We start from the raw sequence: 18,432 nt of genomic DNA on the forward strand, positions 1-18,432 counted from the left end.
TCAATTTTCAATGGGATGCAAGTTAAATAGAGCAATGGAATATTCTGCTAATATGATGAAAACAAATCAAGAAATATCATGAATAGGTTTGTTCAGCATTTACAAAACAATTTTAAAAACTTATAAAAGATTTTTTCAAAAGTTTTAAAAAAATCAAAAAAAAAATTTTAAAATTATTTCATTTTAACAAATTTTTTTATAAACTTAAAACAGCATTTATATTGCTAGATTTATTATCATTATACTGTGTCCGGTTAGATCAAGTTAAAGTTTTCTATAAAAATTAAATAAAAAAATTATTTTATCTCAATTTATTGTAGTCCCAGCTCTGCTATTATTTATATTTAAAATTTTTTTTAATACTCAAATCATTGAAAACCCCTAAGCTATACTTAAACATTAATAAACATTTTAAAATCTCTATTGGTATTAAAGAAAATTTAAAATTTCTAAAATTGTTCAAGGGTGCGTATGATTAATATTAATTTTGACTAATTTTATAAAAATGCAATTTTCACCAAGAAGCAAGTTATATAGATTAAAACAATATTCTACAAATATGTTAACAACAAATTAAGGAATATTATCAGTAGATTTGTTTAACTTTTGTAAAACAATTTTAAAAACTTATAAACAATTTTTCATAAAAATTTCCAAAAAATATTTTCTAAAATAATTGAATCTGTTATACTAAGAAATCATTTGTTCTGGATTAGTTTGCCAGAACTGCTGGGTTTATTAAATGAGTGAGTGAGTGCCTGATTGTATGCGCGGTATGTTTGTCTGTTTGGTTTTGTATGTGTAATGAATTTGTAATGTAAAGTTAATACACCATGTTGCATAATAATTAATTAATAAGGAAATGTATGTAATTTTAATGTTTATATTTTCATTATTTCCACTACAATTTCTTTAGTTCTATACAAGTTTTTTTTATTTATTATTAGAATCACAGCCACAACAAAAAAAAAACACAGTTGATTACAATGTTTTCATATTGTTTTATTTATAGGACAATAATGGCACGAAATAAACAATAAACTAGATTTATGGTAAATTAGAATAGAATATTTGTTAATAAAGAGAATTTATTTAAAGCCTTAAAGTGATATAGAAATAATTTCTAAAGTTTTGTTTCGTCAGCTTTAAACAAATGATTGATTGCAAATATTATAAAGTATAAATACTCCAGGAAAGTATTGTTAAGTAGCTTTCATTTGATATATTTTGGATCATATTTGTATAATTTATTTTTCAAGTTAAATAGTTTTACTTTCATGTGGTTTTAGTTGGTACTCACTGTTTTTGAAATAAATTATAATTTATGCTGTCACTTTTTCTTAACATTTCATTTAACACAAATCCATATTTTCTTTTAAATGTGCTGCATTTTAAACAAAATGAACAACAGAATAAATAATAAACTTTATTTACACTTGAAAATGTCTGACAGTCAGTCTGACTGTCTGTCTCTCTGTTTCTATATAAGAAAACCATGTGTCCATATGTCAGGGTTTATAGACGATATCACCATGTGTAAGAATTTTATATTGTGGTTGTTTTTCTTGCCAAAGTGTTACCATTACAAATGAGTTGTTAGCACACGATAACTACAAATAATAGGGGTAATCACTTAAAATCAAATTTCTTAATATTTTAAAATTTAAACAATATTTTTTACTATAAACCAATAAAAAATATTGTCCCTTCTTAAAATAAATTTTCAATATTTTTCCCTTTTTAGTTGCCTTCATTGATTACCCCTAAATAAGATTGCAAATCAAGTTTTCCCTTTTTTTTATATAGTGTAACAAACTAACAAGTGATGAAGTGTTTATGAAATTTAGAAAAAAAAACATGGTTGTTTATTTATACAAACAAGCATGTTCTGGCATGTTTTGGATGTAAAAAAAAATAGCTATAAACTGGTCATTTCATAGTTAATAAATATTAAAGGAAAACACGCTATGAAAAAGAAAATATCACAATAATCATATTTTCCTTTCAAAAACATTCAAATATTGAAAAAAAAATATTAAACTGTTGTTATGGTTATTGATTCTTATTATTTTCTATATTTAAATATTATTTCCTGCATAACAATTTGGTTAATTAATAAGTTCATTAAGTGTTGCCTAATTTTAGGCTTTAATAACTTACTAATTATAGAAATAATTGTGGTGCTATTAAATGCCGTTTTATGGTGGCCCAGCTAAATGCCAGTGACCATAAATATTTGCTGTTAAGCTTGAATTTATATGCTCTCTTTAATTACCCACAAATATTTGCTTAATATTGTTTATTTTGATAAGATTTAGCTATGTTTTGATGGTTTTTTATATTTTAGGCTTTGGAATTTGAAGAGTATTTTAGGGATTTTAATGTTGTCACTTTCTAAAGCATACTTTAGGGGGGATGGATGTTTTTTAACAAGTTGTAATCATTTGTTAAAATATTTAAAACAGACAACATTTAAACTATTTAGCTGTTAAAGTTATTATTTTAGGCCATGGAATTTGAGATTGAGTAATTTAAAGATTTTAATGTTGTCACTTTCTAAAGCATACTTTGGGGGGCGTAAGTTTTTAACCAGTTGTAATTATTTGCTAAAAAGTGTAAATTAAGTAAAACTTGTCTTTAAAAGCTAACAATCAAAACTATTTAATAGCTAAAGTTATTATTTAAAGTTTATTTCATTAAACCTTCATATCATTAAATTTAATTTAAACAAAGGCCTATCGATGCCATTATGTATGGATTAGAACATTGTGCAAATGTACATGACTCTGGCTGAACTTGACCATTGGCAAGGGTTAAGAATTTTGATTTACTCTCTGAGGCAAAGTTGTAGCTCTTGTCATAAAGAACAAAAATAGTGAACATATAAAATCAAAAAAACTTCATCTTCCAGATAAAATTTACAAAAAACTTAAAAAAATCGATTTTTTATTACCTTTTTTCCCCTGTTCAGGTTCATAGGTAGCAATCCGTTTAAAATTCAAGGAAACAATCAACTACAAAAATGTAGCTAAGATCTCAATAAACAACTTTCTAGAACATATGAACATCCTAGCAATGATTATTAATAACGTTTAGGTAGGTCAATATAAGTGATGTAAGAAAAAACTAAATTATTATAAACTAAAGCATACTTTTAGGCAGCTATACAAAAATTTATTTTGAATTTTTTTAAGTTTTTTGCGGTTTTGATCTTGAATAAGAATTTTTATGACAAGGGCTACAACTTTGCCTCAGAGAGTAAATCAAAATTCCGAATTGTTTGCAAAATATGAAACTGAGAAAATTATCACTTTTTTTGCAAAAATGACACCGAGGTCCCAAATCTTTGGGGTCCCATAAAAAAAGTACATGACTTTGGACAAAACTGGGAGACACGAGACTTTTTTTTGGTCTTTTATCACCTAGTGGTGTCCTTATATGGTTATTTATTTTCGTGATATCAAACAAAATTTAAAAATTATATCAATTCTGTGAAAAAAAACCCATTTATTTGTTAAAATAAAAAACAGCCTTAATATAGGCAACACATAATTGTACACTGACCAACTTATCTAAAACCCTTGATCCATTTTATATGTTTGCGCCATAATTTATGCACTTTCTCTCTACTTTTGCTCCCAGCCCCTAAAAACACTCTTCACAGTAAAAAGTCAAATGTTGTCTAAACTTAAACACACACACAATGCAATGGTTTTGCAAACGTTTTAATCCTTTTAAACTTTTTAACACCTGAATGCATAAATCATGCGAATAGAAAACAACCGGGTTAAAGGTTGAGAGGATATGAAGTTGCAAAAATTTATAAAATTTTCTTTTTTTCATTTTTTATTTGTGGTTTGAAAAAAAAAACACACACACACACAGTCAGCATTTCCTAGTAAACAGTTTTAAAATTTGTGGCTATTGGCTAAACATTCATTGGTTTTTCTCTAGAGGATGGGTTGGAATATTTTATTTCTATTTATGGTTGTTATAGCCATGAGAGAGTATTATTAAGCGCAGGATGGCATTACAAAATTAAACTATAGCAACCAGCAGTAGTTTTGAAAAGTTTGTATTTTTATGATAATCAGTTTAGGAACATAGCAAATTGTTAAAAGGTGAAATAAAATCAACAAAGAATTTATACACATAAACTAGTTAATGGGATTAAATAGGAAAATTAAATATTAAAATCTTTAAAACAGGGTTACATAATAAATTTAACAAAAAATAATAATATATAAAAGAATATTAAATATTTTTTCCTAAATTGACAAATAACATTATAAGCTACTAGGAAAAGTATAAACAACTAATAAAAATTAATACATATTTGTTTAATAAGCCAACAAATTTCCTTAATTTTTAGGCATATTTCCACAAAAAACCAACATTTTCTTTGGCCTCTAATTTTATATTTTTAATGAAAATAAAAAAATATTTTTTAATTATCTTAAAGCCAATAACATAAGCTTTTAGAAAATGTAAAATTTAATTTAAAAATTTGTTATATATTTTTTTAATATTCCCCTGAATTTTTAGAATTTTTGAAAATATTTCAAGGAAAAAGTCTCAAAATATTTTGGTCACAAAATTTATCTAAAAATTATAAATATGAAATTATTTCTTTATTAGGTAATAGCTAACAATATTATATACGAAAAAATTAAAAAATATATATAAAATTTTAATAAATATATTTTTTATGATCTATCAAAATTCTATAATTTTTTAGAATATTTCGAAAAAATACTTCACTTGATTTTTATTACAAATTTTATATATTCTGTTGAAATAGCAAAATATTTCGATATTTTTGGATAGCTAATAACATAAGCTTTCAGTTATAATACAAATAAATACAATAATTTTGAATATATTTTTTTAATATTTCAACAAACTTCAAAAATTTGTATTATTTCACCGAAAAAACCACAAATTATTTGTAGTTTACATTTTCTATAAAAAAAATAAATATGAATTTTTTTCTTCCTTATCTAATAAATAACAACATTAGCTATTAAAAAAAGTAAAAATATATAAACTATTTCAATTTATATTTTTTTAATGATCCTTCAAATTCCTATACATTTTTTAGGTTATTTCGAAAAAAACCTAAATTTTCTTTTGCCTCTAATTTTATATATTTAATAAAATTAGCTAAATATTTTTTCATTATCTCAAAGCCAATAACACAAGCTTTCAGTTATAATAAAAATAAATACAATAATTTTGTATATATTTGTTTTAATATTTCAACAAACTTTTAAGGTTATTCACCAAAAAAACACAAATTATTTTGACCTAATATTTTATTCGAAAAAATACTTCACTTGATTTTTATTACAAATTTTATATATTCTGTTGAAATAGCAAAATATTTCGATATTTTTGGATAGCTAATAACATAAGCTTTCAGTTATAATACAAATAAATACAATAATTTTGAATATATTTTTTTAATATTTCAACAAACTTCAAAAATTTGTATTATTTCACCGAAAAAACCACAAATTATTTGTAGTTTACATTTTCTATAAAAAAAATAAATATGAATTTTTTTCTTCCTTATCTAATAAATAACAACATTAGCTATTAAAAAAAGTAAAAATATATAAACTATTTCAATTTATATTTTTTTAATGATCCTTCAAATTCCTATACATTTTTTAGGTTATTTCGAAAAAAACCTAAATTTTCTTTTGCCTCTAATTTTATATATTTAATAAAATTAGCTAAATATTTTTTCATTATCTCAAAGCCAATAACACAAGCTTTCAGTTATAATAAAAATAAATACAATAATTTTGTATATATTTGTTTTAATATTTCAACAAACTTTTAAGGTTATTCACCAAAAAAACACAAATTATTTTGACCTAATATTTTATTCGAAAAAATACTTCACTTGATTTTTATTACAAATTTTATATATTCTGTTGAAATAGCAAAATATTTCGATATTTTTGGATAGCTAATAACATAAGCTTTCAGTTATAATACAAATAAATACAATAATTTTGAATATATTTTTTTAATATTTCAACAAACTTCAAAAATTTGTATTATTTCACCGAAAAAACCACAAATTATTTGTAGTTTACATTTTCTATAAAAAAAATAAATATGAATTTTTTTCTTCCTTATCTAATAAATAACAACATTAGCTATTAAAAAAAGTAAAAATATATAAACTATTTCAATTTATATTTTTTTAATGATCCTTCAAATTCCTATACATTTTTTAGGTTATTTCGAAAAAAACCTAAATTTTCTTTTGCCTCTAATTTTATATATTTAATAAAATTAGCTAAATATTTTTTCATTATCTCAAAGCCAATAACACAAGCTTTCAGTTATAATAAAAATAAATACAATAATTTTGTATATATTTGTTTTAATATTTCAACAAACTTTTAAGGTTATTCACCAAAAAAACACAAATTATTTTGACCTAATATTTTATATACAAAATATAAATATGAAATTTTTTCTTTCTTATGTGATAGCTAACAACATTAGCTATTGAAAAAAATAAAAATATATAAACAATTTCGATATATATTTTTTTAATGATCCTTGAAATTCTTAAACATTTTTGGGTTATTTCAAAATAAACCTAAATTTTATTTTGCATGAAACTTTATATATTTACTAAAACTAGCAAACTATTTTGTCATCATATGATAGCTAATGACATAAGCTTTCCGAAAATGTAAGAATAAATACAAACAATTAATATAAGTTCTTTTAATATTCCCCTAAACTTTTAACAAATTTTAGGTTATCTAGAGGAAAAAAATAGCAAAATATTTTGGGCACAAATTTTATATAAAAATTATAAATATGAAATTATTTCTTTATTAGTTAATAGTTAACAACATTATATACGAAAAAATTAAAAAATATATAAAAAAATTTAATAAATATATTTTTTATGATCTATCAAAATTCTATAATTTTTTAGAATATTTCGAAAAAATACTTCACTTGATTTTTATTACAAATTTTATATATTCCTTGAAAATAGCAAAATATTTCGATATTTTTGGATAGCTAATAACATAAGCTTTCAGTTAAAACAAAAATAAAAACAATAATTTTGAATATATTTTTTTAATATTTCAAGAAACTTCAAAAATTTGTATTATTTCACCGAAAAAAAAAACACAAATTATTTGAAGCTTACATTTTCTATAAAAAAATATAAATATGAAAATTTTTCTTTCTTATCTGATAGCTAATAACATTAGCTATTAAAAAAAGTAAAAATATATAAACTATTTCAATTTATATTTTTTTAAAGATCCTTCAAATTCCTAAAATTTTTTTAGGTTATTTCGAAAAAAACCTAAATTTTCTTTTGCCACTAATTTTATATATTTAATAAAATTAGCAAAATATTTTTTCATTATCTCAAAGCCAATAACATAAGCTTTCAGTTATAATAAAAATAAATACAATAATTTTGTATATATTTGTTTTAATATTTCAATAAACTTTTAAGGTTATTGCACCAAAAAAACACAAATTATTTTGACTTAATATTTTATTTACAACATATAAATATGAAATTTTTCTTTCTTATGTAATAGCTAACAACATTAGCTATTGAAAAAAGTAAAAATATTTAAACGATTTCAATTTATATTTTTTTAATGATCCTTCAAATTCCTATAAATTTTTAGGTTATTTCAAAAAAACCCTTAATGTTATATTGTATAAAACTTTATTTATTGAGTATAACTAGCAAGTATTTTGTCATCAAATGATAGCTAATGACATAAGCTTTCAGAAAATGTAAAAATAAATACAAAAATTCCATATATATTTTTTTAATCTTGCAACAAACTTCTCTAATTATACCCTACACCACCATAGTGGGGAGGGTATTATGCGTTTGTGCAGATGTTTGTAATGCCCAAAAATATTAGTCTAACACCCATACTTAAAGTATACCAATCGACTTAGAATCACTTTCTGAGTCGATTAAACGATGTCCGTCCGTCCGTTCGTCTGGCTGGCTGTCCATGTAAACCTTGTGCGCAGAGTACAGGTCGCAATTTTGAAGATATTTCGATCAAATTTGGTACATATTATTTTTTTGACCCAAGGACCAAGCCTATTGAAACTGGCTGAAATCGGTCCATTATTTCACCTAGCCCCCATACAAATGTCCTTCGCTCATAAATGTTTAATTTATAAATGTATCTCCACAAATTTCGCTCCAAATAAGTTTTATATATACAAAATTCATGTCACCAAATTTTGTTACGATCGGTCCATAATTAGTCATAGCTCCCATATAGACCCGCTTCCGAAAATCACTTTAACGTACATAAATCGCTTAAAAATGTTGGTATACTCACTAAATTCAACATAGTAAACTTTCATATAGACACAAATCACACCACCTAATTTCATGGTGATCGGTCAATAATTGGTCATAGCCCCCATATAAGGCCCACTTCCGAAAATCACTCAAAAATATAAATTATTGAAATTTTAAAAGAAAAATGTTTTTGCTCTTTTACTTAGTGTAGGGTATTATATGATCGGGCTTGACCGACCATACTTTCTTACTTGTTTTTAGTTTATTTTATAAAAAAAAAATACTAAAATATTTTGAGCATAAATTGTATATAAAATTATTTCTTAATAATTTCAATTATAACAATATTAAATATTTAAACAAGCTACAATTTTAATATACATATGTTTAATTGAATTGTTTTTTCCTTAAATTCAGCCTTAATGTAGGCCATGTATTAAAATAATATCATACATTACCCTAAAGTATGCTGCAATTATTTTTTATTTTAACACTTTATTTGCTAAAAATTGTATACAATTGTAGAAATACAAAATGTTTTCATGTATACATGCGTGTTGTAACATTTAAGTATGCAATTATATTTTGAAAAACATACACACAAACAACAATTAAGGAAAGCTTGCTGAAAAATATGTTAAAATGTATTTCATATTTACTTTAATTTAATAAGAATTCTTTAATTATAATTTACAAATGTTTTGTAATTAAATTACGTTTGAAAATATTAAGTTTTCAAGCTTAGTTAAAGGAGAAAGAGTGAATTATAAATTAAGCCTTAAAGTAGGCTATTGTTTTTTGATAATTTTTCTATTTTACTCATTAATTTTCATTTACCAATTAACTCTTTGCTATTTATATCTATGTATTTTAAATGCCATTTTGCCAGCATTTTATCTCACTCATATTAACTTAAAATATGCGTGCTGATAGTAGGCGTGTCTGGGGAATATTAATAACACAACTGCATACAACGATAATTTCATTTAATATTTTTATTGGCAATTTGTAACACATTTCACACGGCATTTAGCTTATAATAAGTACACAATGTCGTTGTCACCACTACAGACCGACTGGCTGTAAAAATACAATGAAGTTGTTAAGCTTGTATATGGCTTGAAATACTTTTCATTTCCCATGGCTTGGAGGACAAAAAACTATTTAAATATTATTTTTTTTTTGTTTCACTTTATTTAAATTAAACGCATTTAAGTGAATTATATGTGTATTTATATGTTGTGTGTGTATGTTGTTTTTTTTATAGATTTTTATCGGGATTAATATGTTAATAGTAGAGTGGAAAAAAACTGCAAACGTGTTAAAGAACATGCAATACAAAATAAAAAACAGAACTTTAAATTATGAGGTGTAAACAGAATAATTGAGTATAAATATATGGCTGGAGCAAAAAGTGTAAAATGTAAAGCATACCTTTAGGAGTTGTAAATAAAATATGTGAATATTTAAATAAATAAATTCATCAAATACAGTTTAATTAAATGTGGCTGAAATGTATTTCAACGATTTATGAAGATGGAAAACAACCTCAAGGTATAAATGGATTAATTGAAAATAAATTTCAAAATATAAAATAAAAAAATATATAAAAACAAGTAAGAAAGTATGGTCGGTCAAGCCCGACATATAATACCCTACACTAAGTAAAAGAGCAAAAAAATGTTTCTTTTAAAATTTCAATAATTTATATTTTTGAGTGATTTTTGGAAGTGGGCCTTATATGGGGGCTATGACCAATTATGGACCGATCACCATGAAATTCGGTCGTGTGATTTATGTCTATATTAAAGTTAACTATGTTGAATTTTGTGTGTTTACCAACATTTTTAAGCGATTTATGCACGTTAAAGTGATTTTCGGAAGCGGGTCTATATGGGAGCTATGACTAATTATGGACCGATCGTAACAAAATTTCGTGACATGAATTTTGTGTATATAAAACTTATTTGGAGCGGAATTTGTGGAGATACATATATAAATTAAACATTTATGACCGATGAAGTCCAATTTCGGGAGGACATTTGTATGGGGGCTAGGTGAAATAATGGACCCATTTCAGCCAGTTTCAGTAGGCTTGGTCCTTGGGCCGAAATGTACCAAATTTGATCGAAATATCTTCAAAATTGCGACCTGTACTCTGCGCACAAGGTTTACATGGACATCCAGCCAGCCAGCCGACCAGACGGACGGACGGACATCGCTTAATCGACTCAGAAAGTGATTCTAAGTCGATCGGTATACTTTAAGGTGGGTGTTAGACTAATATTTTTGGGCGTTACAAACATCTGCACAAACGCATAATACACTCCCCACTATGTTGGTGTAGGGTATAATAAACATTCAAAATGAATTTAAAGCAAATAAGAGATTTATATAACCATATACGGACACCACTACGTGATAAAAAATAAAAAAAGGCCCGTGTCTTCCAGTTTTGCCCCAAAGATTTGGGGCCTCGATGCAAAAAAGTGATCATTTCCTCAGGCTCATATCTTGCAACAGTTCACAATTTTGATTTACTCTGTGAGGCAAAGTTATAGCCCTTGTCATAAAGAACACAAATTGTGACATATAAAATCCAAAAAACTTCATCTACAAGATCAAAATCGCAAAAAAACTTCAAAAAATAAATTTAGAAATAATTTTTTTTAAAGCTGCCTAAAAGTATGCTTTATTTTATAATAATTTATAACACTTAATTCCTTTAGTTTTTTCTTACTACCTAAACGGTGTTAAGAATCTTTCCTAGGAAGTTCAAATGTTCTAGAAAGTTGTTTATTGAGATCTAAGGTACATTTTTGTAGTTGATTGTTTCTTTGAATTTTGAACGGTTTGCTACCTATGAACCTGAACAGGGGAAAAAAAGTAAAAAATATCGAATTTTTTTAAAGTTTTTTGAGATTTTGATCTTGAAGATGAAGTTTTTTTGATTTAATATGTTCACAATTTTTGTTATTTATGGCAAGGGCTACAACTTTGCCTCAGAGAGTAAATCAAAATTCCAAACTGTTTGCAAGATATGAGCTTGAGAAAATTATCACTTTTTTATGAAAAAATTTCACCGAAGCCCCAAATCTTTGGGGGCCCATAAAAAAAGTGCATGACTTTGGGCAAAACTGGCAGACACGGGTATATTTTTTTTGGTCTTTTATCACGTAGTGATTATTTTTTTCGTGTTGCTTTGTGTTATTTACCCATCATCCGAATAATACTTAAAGAAAAAGATTAAACATATTTTTTGGTGGAAATATTTTTTTTGTTAAAAAATTTTATTAGTGAACGAAACAATTTTATGGTAAAACAAATATTTTTCCCAATTTTGAACCATAAAATTAAAAAAAAAAAAATTTTAATTAAAAAAAAAATTGCATTCAAAAATATTTTTCCCGATTTTGACCCATTGAAGGTCCACATTGCTATGGCGTTATAAACGTCATTGGAAAGTTCTTTGAAATATCTATCATTAGATATCCATATTGTCTATATTAATGACTTCGAAATCCAGATATAGAACAAAATCAGGTCAATATCGAGGTAGTCGTAGTATTTTGCTTATATCTCAGCCATTTGTGGGCCGATTATGCTCGATTTTAAATGGTAATCTAAGTTACACTTCAGCGAATATATTAATGTATCAATCATGTATGTAAGTTATTTTGGGGATACGTAAAGTTGATTTCAACATACAGGCAGATGTTTGAAAAAGTAAAAAATCAGTTTTCTTTAAGGGAAACATTTTCTTAAATTTGTTTGTTTATAAAATAATTATAATCCAGTTAAAGAAAGAACTCCATAAATATTTATAGCAAATAAGGCGTTAAGAAATTTAAATAATTGCTGCATACTTTAAGGGGCTATAAAATTCAAAAAATGGTATTTTTATTTAAATCACACAATATATTTGTTTCCCTTAGACTTTTCACTACATTTATTGTAGCTACACACTTTAAACGCAGGCTATAAATATAAATAATTTGCATTTAAAAGCATCATTAGGTTATATAAATTACAAAAGTTGACACAACTTATTGGCGGTAAGAGAGACATACTTAGGCTATTTGTAAAAAGAAAACAGAGAAAAACGTATAAAATGGCAAGAAAAAAATATTACAGTATAAAATTGGCTGCTGTTTATAATGATAGAAATAGTTTTTTTGTAAGTAAATTAAAGCATACATTTAGGTGTTTTATAAAATACAAAAAAAGCTAGTTTGAAAACAATTATAACCTAGTTTTGGCCATGTTGTGTTTATAGTAAATTTGTGTGTGTTGTAATAAAGTCGTAAAATTTTAAAGCCCACATTAAGGTGTTCGATTTTAATGAATTTTATGGCATAGTTTTTGGCTGCGTATAAAAAAACGCAATTTTTGTTGTCTATTTTTGCTATTTTTTATCTTTTAAATAACGTTCCCTTATGGAAAATTGACCGCATTTGGTGGCCAAACTGGAATATAAACCAACTACAAAAAGCAATTTTGGTAAATTTTTTTGCCAGTTTTTTTTTGGTTTTTTTTAGACTTGGAAAATGTTACACAATGTTGAGTCATGCTGCAGTTGGTTTTATTTGCTGGTTGTACGTACATTCAATAGCTTTTATGGCTTGTTTTTAATTTTTCTGTTTTTTTTTTTATTTGCCAAAACGTCTGTCTTGCCCACTAAGTGTAGAAAAGAGAGGAAAACCCGCAAACATTTAAAAGGTGTAGAAGGTGAAGTAAATGGAAATTTTGTTAAGGATTTTTTTTTGTGTGTCAGTCAGTCAGTGGCGTGTGTTTTATTTTCATTTTTATGGCTTCTCTTCTACACTTCTGCAAACATATATTTCTTAAGTATTTTGGCTTTTAAATCCGCAAAAGGGACCTTTTAATTTCACTCTCATATTTATCTGTCTTCTCTTTCTGCACACACAAATGCCTAGAAATCCCAGCTGGTAAGAACAACAACTTCCTCCACACCACCAGTTTTCCTATCCAGTTGCTTTCAAGACAGGAAATTTCTATATACATCCATAGTATATTTTGGAAACAAAACACCACGAGTCAACATTTAAACACGCAATCTAGAACCTGCGAAAACAGGAAGAAGGCAGAGAAGGAGTAGCAGTAGCAGCTCCAAGTTATACAACATACAAGTGCATGTATAGCAGTAATTTTAACAACTTCCGTTTTGGAACAGCAGTAGCAAAAATAACTGCCATAATCATACTGTGAATCAAAATTTCTTTTAATGGCCACAAATTTTTATTATAGAGTGCAAAAGCGAAAAAAAAAACTTAGAAAATAAATAAAAAATTAGCAAAAAGGAGAAAAAAAAACTTTATAAATCGATAGATATTGGATGTAAAAACAGTTGAGTAAATAACACAGTGCTACAGGAAAAAAAATAACCATATAAGGACACCATTACGTGATCAAAGACCAAAAAAAACAGTTTTGCCCAAAGTCATGCACTTTTTATGGGCCCCCAAAAGATTTGGGGCCTCGGTGTAATTTTTTCAAAAAAATTTATAATTTTCTCAGTTTCATATCTTGCAAACAGTTCGGTTGTAGCCCTTATCATAAAGAACAAAAATTGTGAACATATAAAATCAAAAAAACTTTATCTTCAAGATCAATATCAAAAAACTTTTAAAAATCCATTTTTTTACCTTTTTCCCCTGTTCAGGTCCATAGGTAGCAAACCGTTCGAAATTCACGAAAACAATCAACTACAAAAATGCACCTAAGATCTCAATAAACAACTTTCTAGAACATATGAACTTCCTAGGAATGATTCTTAACACCGTTTAGGTAGGTCAATATAAGTTAGTAAGAAAAAACTAAAGGAATTAAGTGTTTTGGACCAACTATTAAATTATTATAAGCTAAAGCATAATTTTAGGCAGCTTTAAAAATTTCTAAATTTATTTCGAATTTTTTAAAGTTTTATTGAAGCATGCAGCTGCTTAATTTGACAGTCTAAAATTTAGACTGTCAAATTAAGCAGACTCTAAAACATAAACTATTCAAAACTCTGAAAATAAATTGTTTTGCTTAATTTAAAAAGGTTATAAAGTTATAAAGTTATAAAGTTATAAAGTTATAAAGTTATAAAGTTATAAAGTTATAAAGTTATAAAGTTATAAAGTTATAAAGTTATAAAGTTATAAAGTTATAAAGTTATAAAGTTATAAAGTTATAAAGTTATAAAGTTATAAAGTTATAAAGTTATAAAGTTATAAAGTTATAAAGTTATAAAGTTATAAAGTTATAAAGTTATAAAGTTATAAAGTTATAAAGTTATAAAGTTATAAAGTTATAAAGTTATAAAGTTATAAAGTTATAAAGTTATAAAGTTATAAAGTTATAAAGTTATAAAGTTATAAAGTTATAAAGTTATAAAGTTATAAAGTTATAAAGTTATAAAGTTATAAAGTTATAAAGTTATAAAGTTATAAAGTTATAAAGTTATAAAGTTATAAAGTTATAAAGTTATAAAGTTATAAAGTTATAAAGTTATAAAGTTATAAAGTTATAAAGTTATAAAGTTATAAAGTTATAAAGTTATAAAGTTATAAAGTTATAAAGTTATAAAGTTATAAAGTTATAAAGTTATAAAGTTATAAAGTTATAAAGTTATAAAGTTATAAAGTTATAAAGTTATAAAGTTATAAAGTTATAAAGTTATAAAGTTATAAAGTTATAAAGTTATAAAGTTATAAAGTTATAAAGTTATAAAGTTATAAAGTTATAAAGTTATAAAGTTATAAAGTTATAAAGTTATAAAGTTATAAAGTTATAAAGTTATAAAGTTATAAAGTTATAAAGTTATAAAGTTATAAAGTTATAAAGATATAAAGTTATAAAGTTATAAAGTTATAAAGTTATAAAGTTATAAAGTTATAAAGTTATAAAGTTATAAAGTTATAAAGTTATAAAGTTATAAAGTTATAAAGTTATAAAGTTATAAAGTTATAAAGTTATAAAGTTATAAAGTTATAAAGTTATAAAGTTATAAAGTTATAAAGTTATAAAGTTATAAAGTTATAAAGTTATAAAGTTATAAAGTTATAAAGTTATAAAGTTATAAAGTTATAAAGTTATAAAGTTATAAAGTTATAAAGTTATAAAGTTATAAAGTTATAAAGTTATAAAGTTATAAAGTTATAAAGTTATAAAGTTATAAAGTTATAAAGTTATAAAGTTATAAAGTTATAAAGTTATAAAGTTATAAAGTTATAAAGTTATAAAGTTATAAAGTTATAAAGTTATAAAGTTATAAAGTTATAAAGTTATAAAGTTATAAAGTTATAAAGTTATAAAGTTATAAAGTTATAAAGTTATAAAGTTATAAAGTTATAAAGTTATAAAGTTATAAAGTTATAAAGTTATAAAGTTATAAAGTTATAAAGTTATAAAGTTATAAAGTTATAAAGTTATAAAGTTATAAAGTTATAAAGTTATAAAGTTATAAAGTTATAAAGTTATAAAGTTATAAAGTTATAAAGTTATAAAGTTATAAAGTTATAAAGTTATAAAGTTATAAAGTTATAAAGTTATAAAGTTATAAAGTTATAAAGTTATAAAGTTATAAAGTTATAAAGTTATAAAGTTATAAAGTTATAAAGTTATAAAGTTATAAAGTTATAAAGTTATAAAGTTATAAAGTTATAAAGTTATAAAGTTATAAAGTTATAAAGTTATAAAGTTATAAAGTTATAAAGTTATAAAGTTATAAAGTTATAAAGTTATAAAGTTATAAAGTTATAAAGTTATAAAGTTATAAAGTTATAAAGTTATAAAGTTATAAAGTTATAAAGTTATAAAGTTATAAAGTTATAAAGTTATAAAGTTATAACGTTATAACGTTATAAAGTTATAAAGTTATAAAGTTGTAAAGTTATTAAGTTATAAAGTTGTACGATTGTAAAGTTATAAAATTATAAATTTGTAAAGTTATAACAGAATTTTTTGTATTCGATAATTAAAACCTGGTTTTTTGTTAATTGAAAAATTTGAATTTTATTCGAATAAAGAATAAAATTTGTTGAATTGTTAGAAAACATTACATATTATAAACAAATTCTTTAATTTTATTGATACGTAATATAAATACCGTTTTTAATTAATCGAATAATTTTAACCCGGATTTTTAATCGAATAATGAAATTTAATTTCATAAAAATTTCCTCTAATTATTATTAACGAAACATTAAAAGGATATTTTTGTTATTCGAATAATTGAAATCCGGTTTTTTATTAATCGTTTAATTTCAATTTCATTCGAATTAATAATAAAATTTGTTAAATAGTTAGAAAACAAACAAATTCTTTAATTTTATTAATCTCGAAATATAAAAATTTTAATTAATCGAATAATTTTAACCCGGATTTTTAATCGAATAATGAAATTTACATATTATAAGAAAAGTTTTTATTTTCATTAATTTTAACCGGGGTTTTTAAACGAATAATGAAATTTAATTTAAAAGAATTCTAAGATTTCATATAAATTTCTTTTAATTATTATTAACGAAACATAAGAAGCGATTTTTTATTATTCGAATAATTTTAATTTTATTCGAATAAATAATAAATAAATTTGTTAATTTTTTAGAAAACAAACAAATTCTTTATTTATTAATCTCGAATTTAATTAATCGAATAATTCTAACCCGGATTTTTAATCGCATAATGAAATTTAATTTCTGAAATAATAAATTTCATCTAAATATTATTAACGAAACACAAAAATCGAATTTTTATTCGAATAATTAAAACCCGGTTTTTTTAATCGAATAATTTGTATAATGATATAAAGTTGTACGATTGTAAAGTTATAAAGTTATAAAAAAACAGTTTTCTTTTCTTTTATTAATGGATTCAAAATTCACTCACCTGGGCGTTGTTAGGCAGGCGAATGCTTTTATGGGTGTCTGAAACCTGCAATAATAAAAATCAGAGAAAAGAGAAAATTGTTGGTTTGTGGTCTCTATAAAAGTTACTTTAAAATGTTCTAAATATTTTAAATTAAAATATAAAATGATTTGATTACAAATTTTATTATAAATATTTTATAGTTTTAATTAAATCAAAGATAAGTAAATATTTAATTAATATGACAAAACTTTTGTATTGTAAGCAGGCAAGTGATTATTTTTTTATATATATTTTTATTAATTTTTATATTAAAAATTTTATTATACAGAGTTTTTTAATTGCAATTTGAAAAGGAAAATCACTTCTCTACCAACTGAAAATACTACTTATGTCATTCAGTTCTAGAAAAATAATCTTATAGAAGAGATAAATGTAGCTATAAGTTTTTCCCCTAAAATGCTGCCATGAAATCTCTCTAAAGTCCTTTTGAGATTCTGCTAAAATATCCTTTGAAAATCAGTTTTCTTTATATTTATTTATAACTTTCTTTCTACTGGCAGGATTTAGATGGTTTTTAATACCAAACTATTTAGGATATTAATGAAAAGTTTTTCATAAATTTTATTAATATCGGTTTTGTATTTTTCTTGTGAGAGTGTTTTAAACACACTTTGACGAGGTATAATCAAACATTGTTTTATTTTATTTATTATACAAATTTGTATTAATTTTAAAAAACAAATTTGCATTTAAATTATTTGTATTATTAACTTCAATGGCTGGTTGGATTACAACAGCGAAGTAATTATAATCTAGATTTCATATACTCTTTAAGCCGACCACTGCTTTACATCCTTCAATATGATTTATAAAATAAAAAAAAACATATTTTTTTTAATTACTAAAGAAATATAAAGCTGATTAAGTTACTGTTTAATGTTCTTTTTTTTTATTATATTTCAGTTGTGTTTTGAAAAGCAGCCTTTAAAAATTATTTGCCAAATTTATGACAGTTTTAAGGATAAAGTAAAGAAACTACTTAAACACAGCTGTTTAAGTAGAGGGAGGGAAATCATTTGATAGAAAAAAAGCGCACAATAAATAAAGGTTGGGGATGTGAGTTTGAAATAGAAATTGGAACGAATTGTTATAATTTTATTTATAAAGTAATTAAAGTCAAAGGTTTAATGTCAAGGTTGGTTGAAAGAAAGAATTAAGGC

The 18,432-nt window shown here is 23.8% G+C and overlaps 1 protein-coding gene across 2 annotated transcripts in view; it reads right to left on the minus strand.

The window, feature by feature from the left end:
* msi (musashi) overlaps nt 1–18,432 on the minus strand; it is a 365,786-nt gene that overhangs the window by 151,559 nt on the left and 195,795 nt on the right. Inside the window, exon 2 of one of the 2 annotated variants that reach the window (XM_065499231.1) lies at nt 17,231–17,275. The exons of the other annotated variant lie outside the window; for it this stretch is intronic. Coding sequence (XP_065355303.1) covers nt 17,231–17,275 — 45 coding nt within the window. The remainder of the gene's footprint in view (nt 1–17,230; nt 17,276–18,432) is intronic. 2 annotated transcript variants of the gene reach the window in all.

Source organism: Calliphora vicina, chromosome 1 (assembly GCF_958450345.1).
Source record: "Calliphora vicina chromosome 1, idCalVici1.1, whole genome shotgun sequence".
Classification (NCBI taxonomy): Eukaryota; Metazoa; Arthropoda; class Insecta; order Diptera; family Calliphoridae; genus Calliphora; species Calliphora vicina.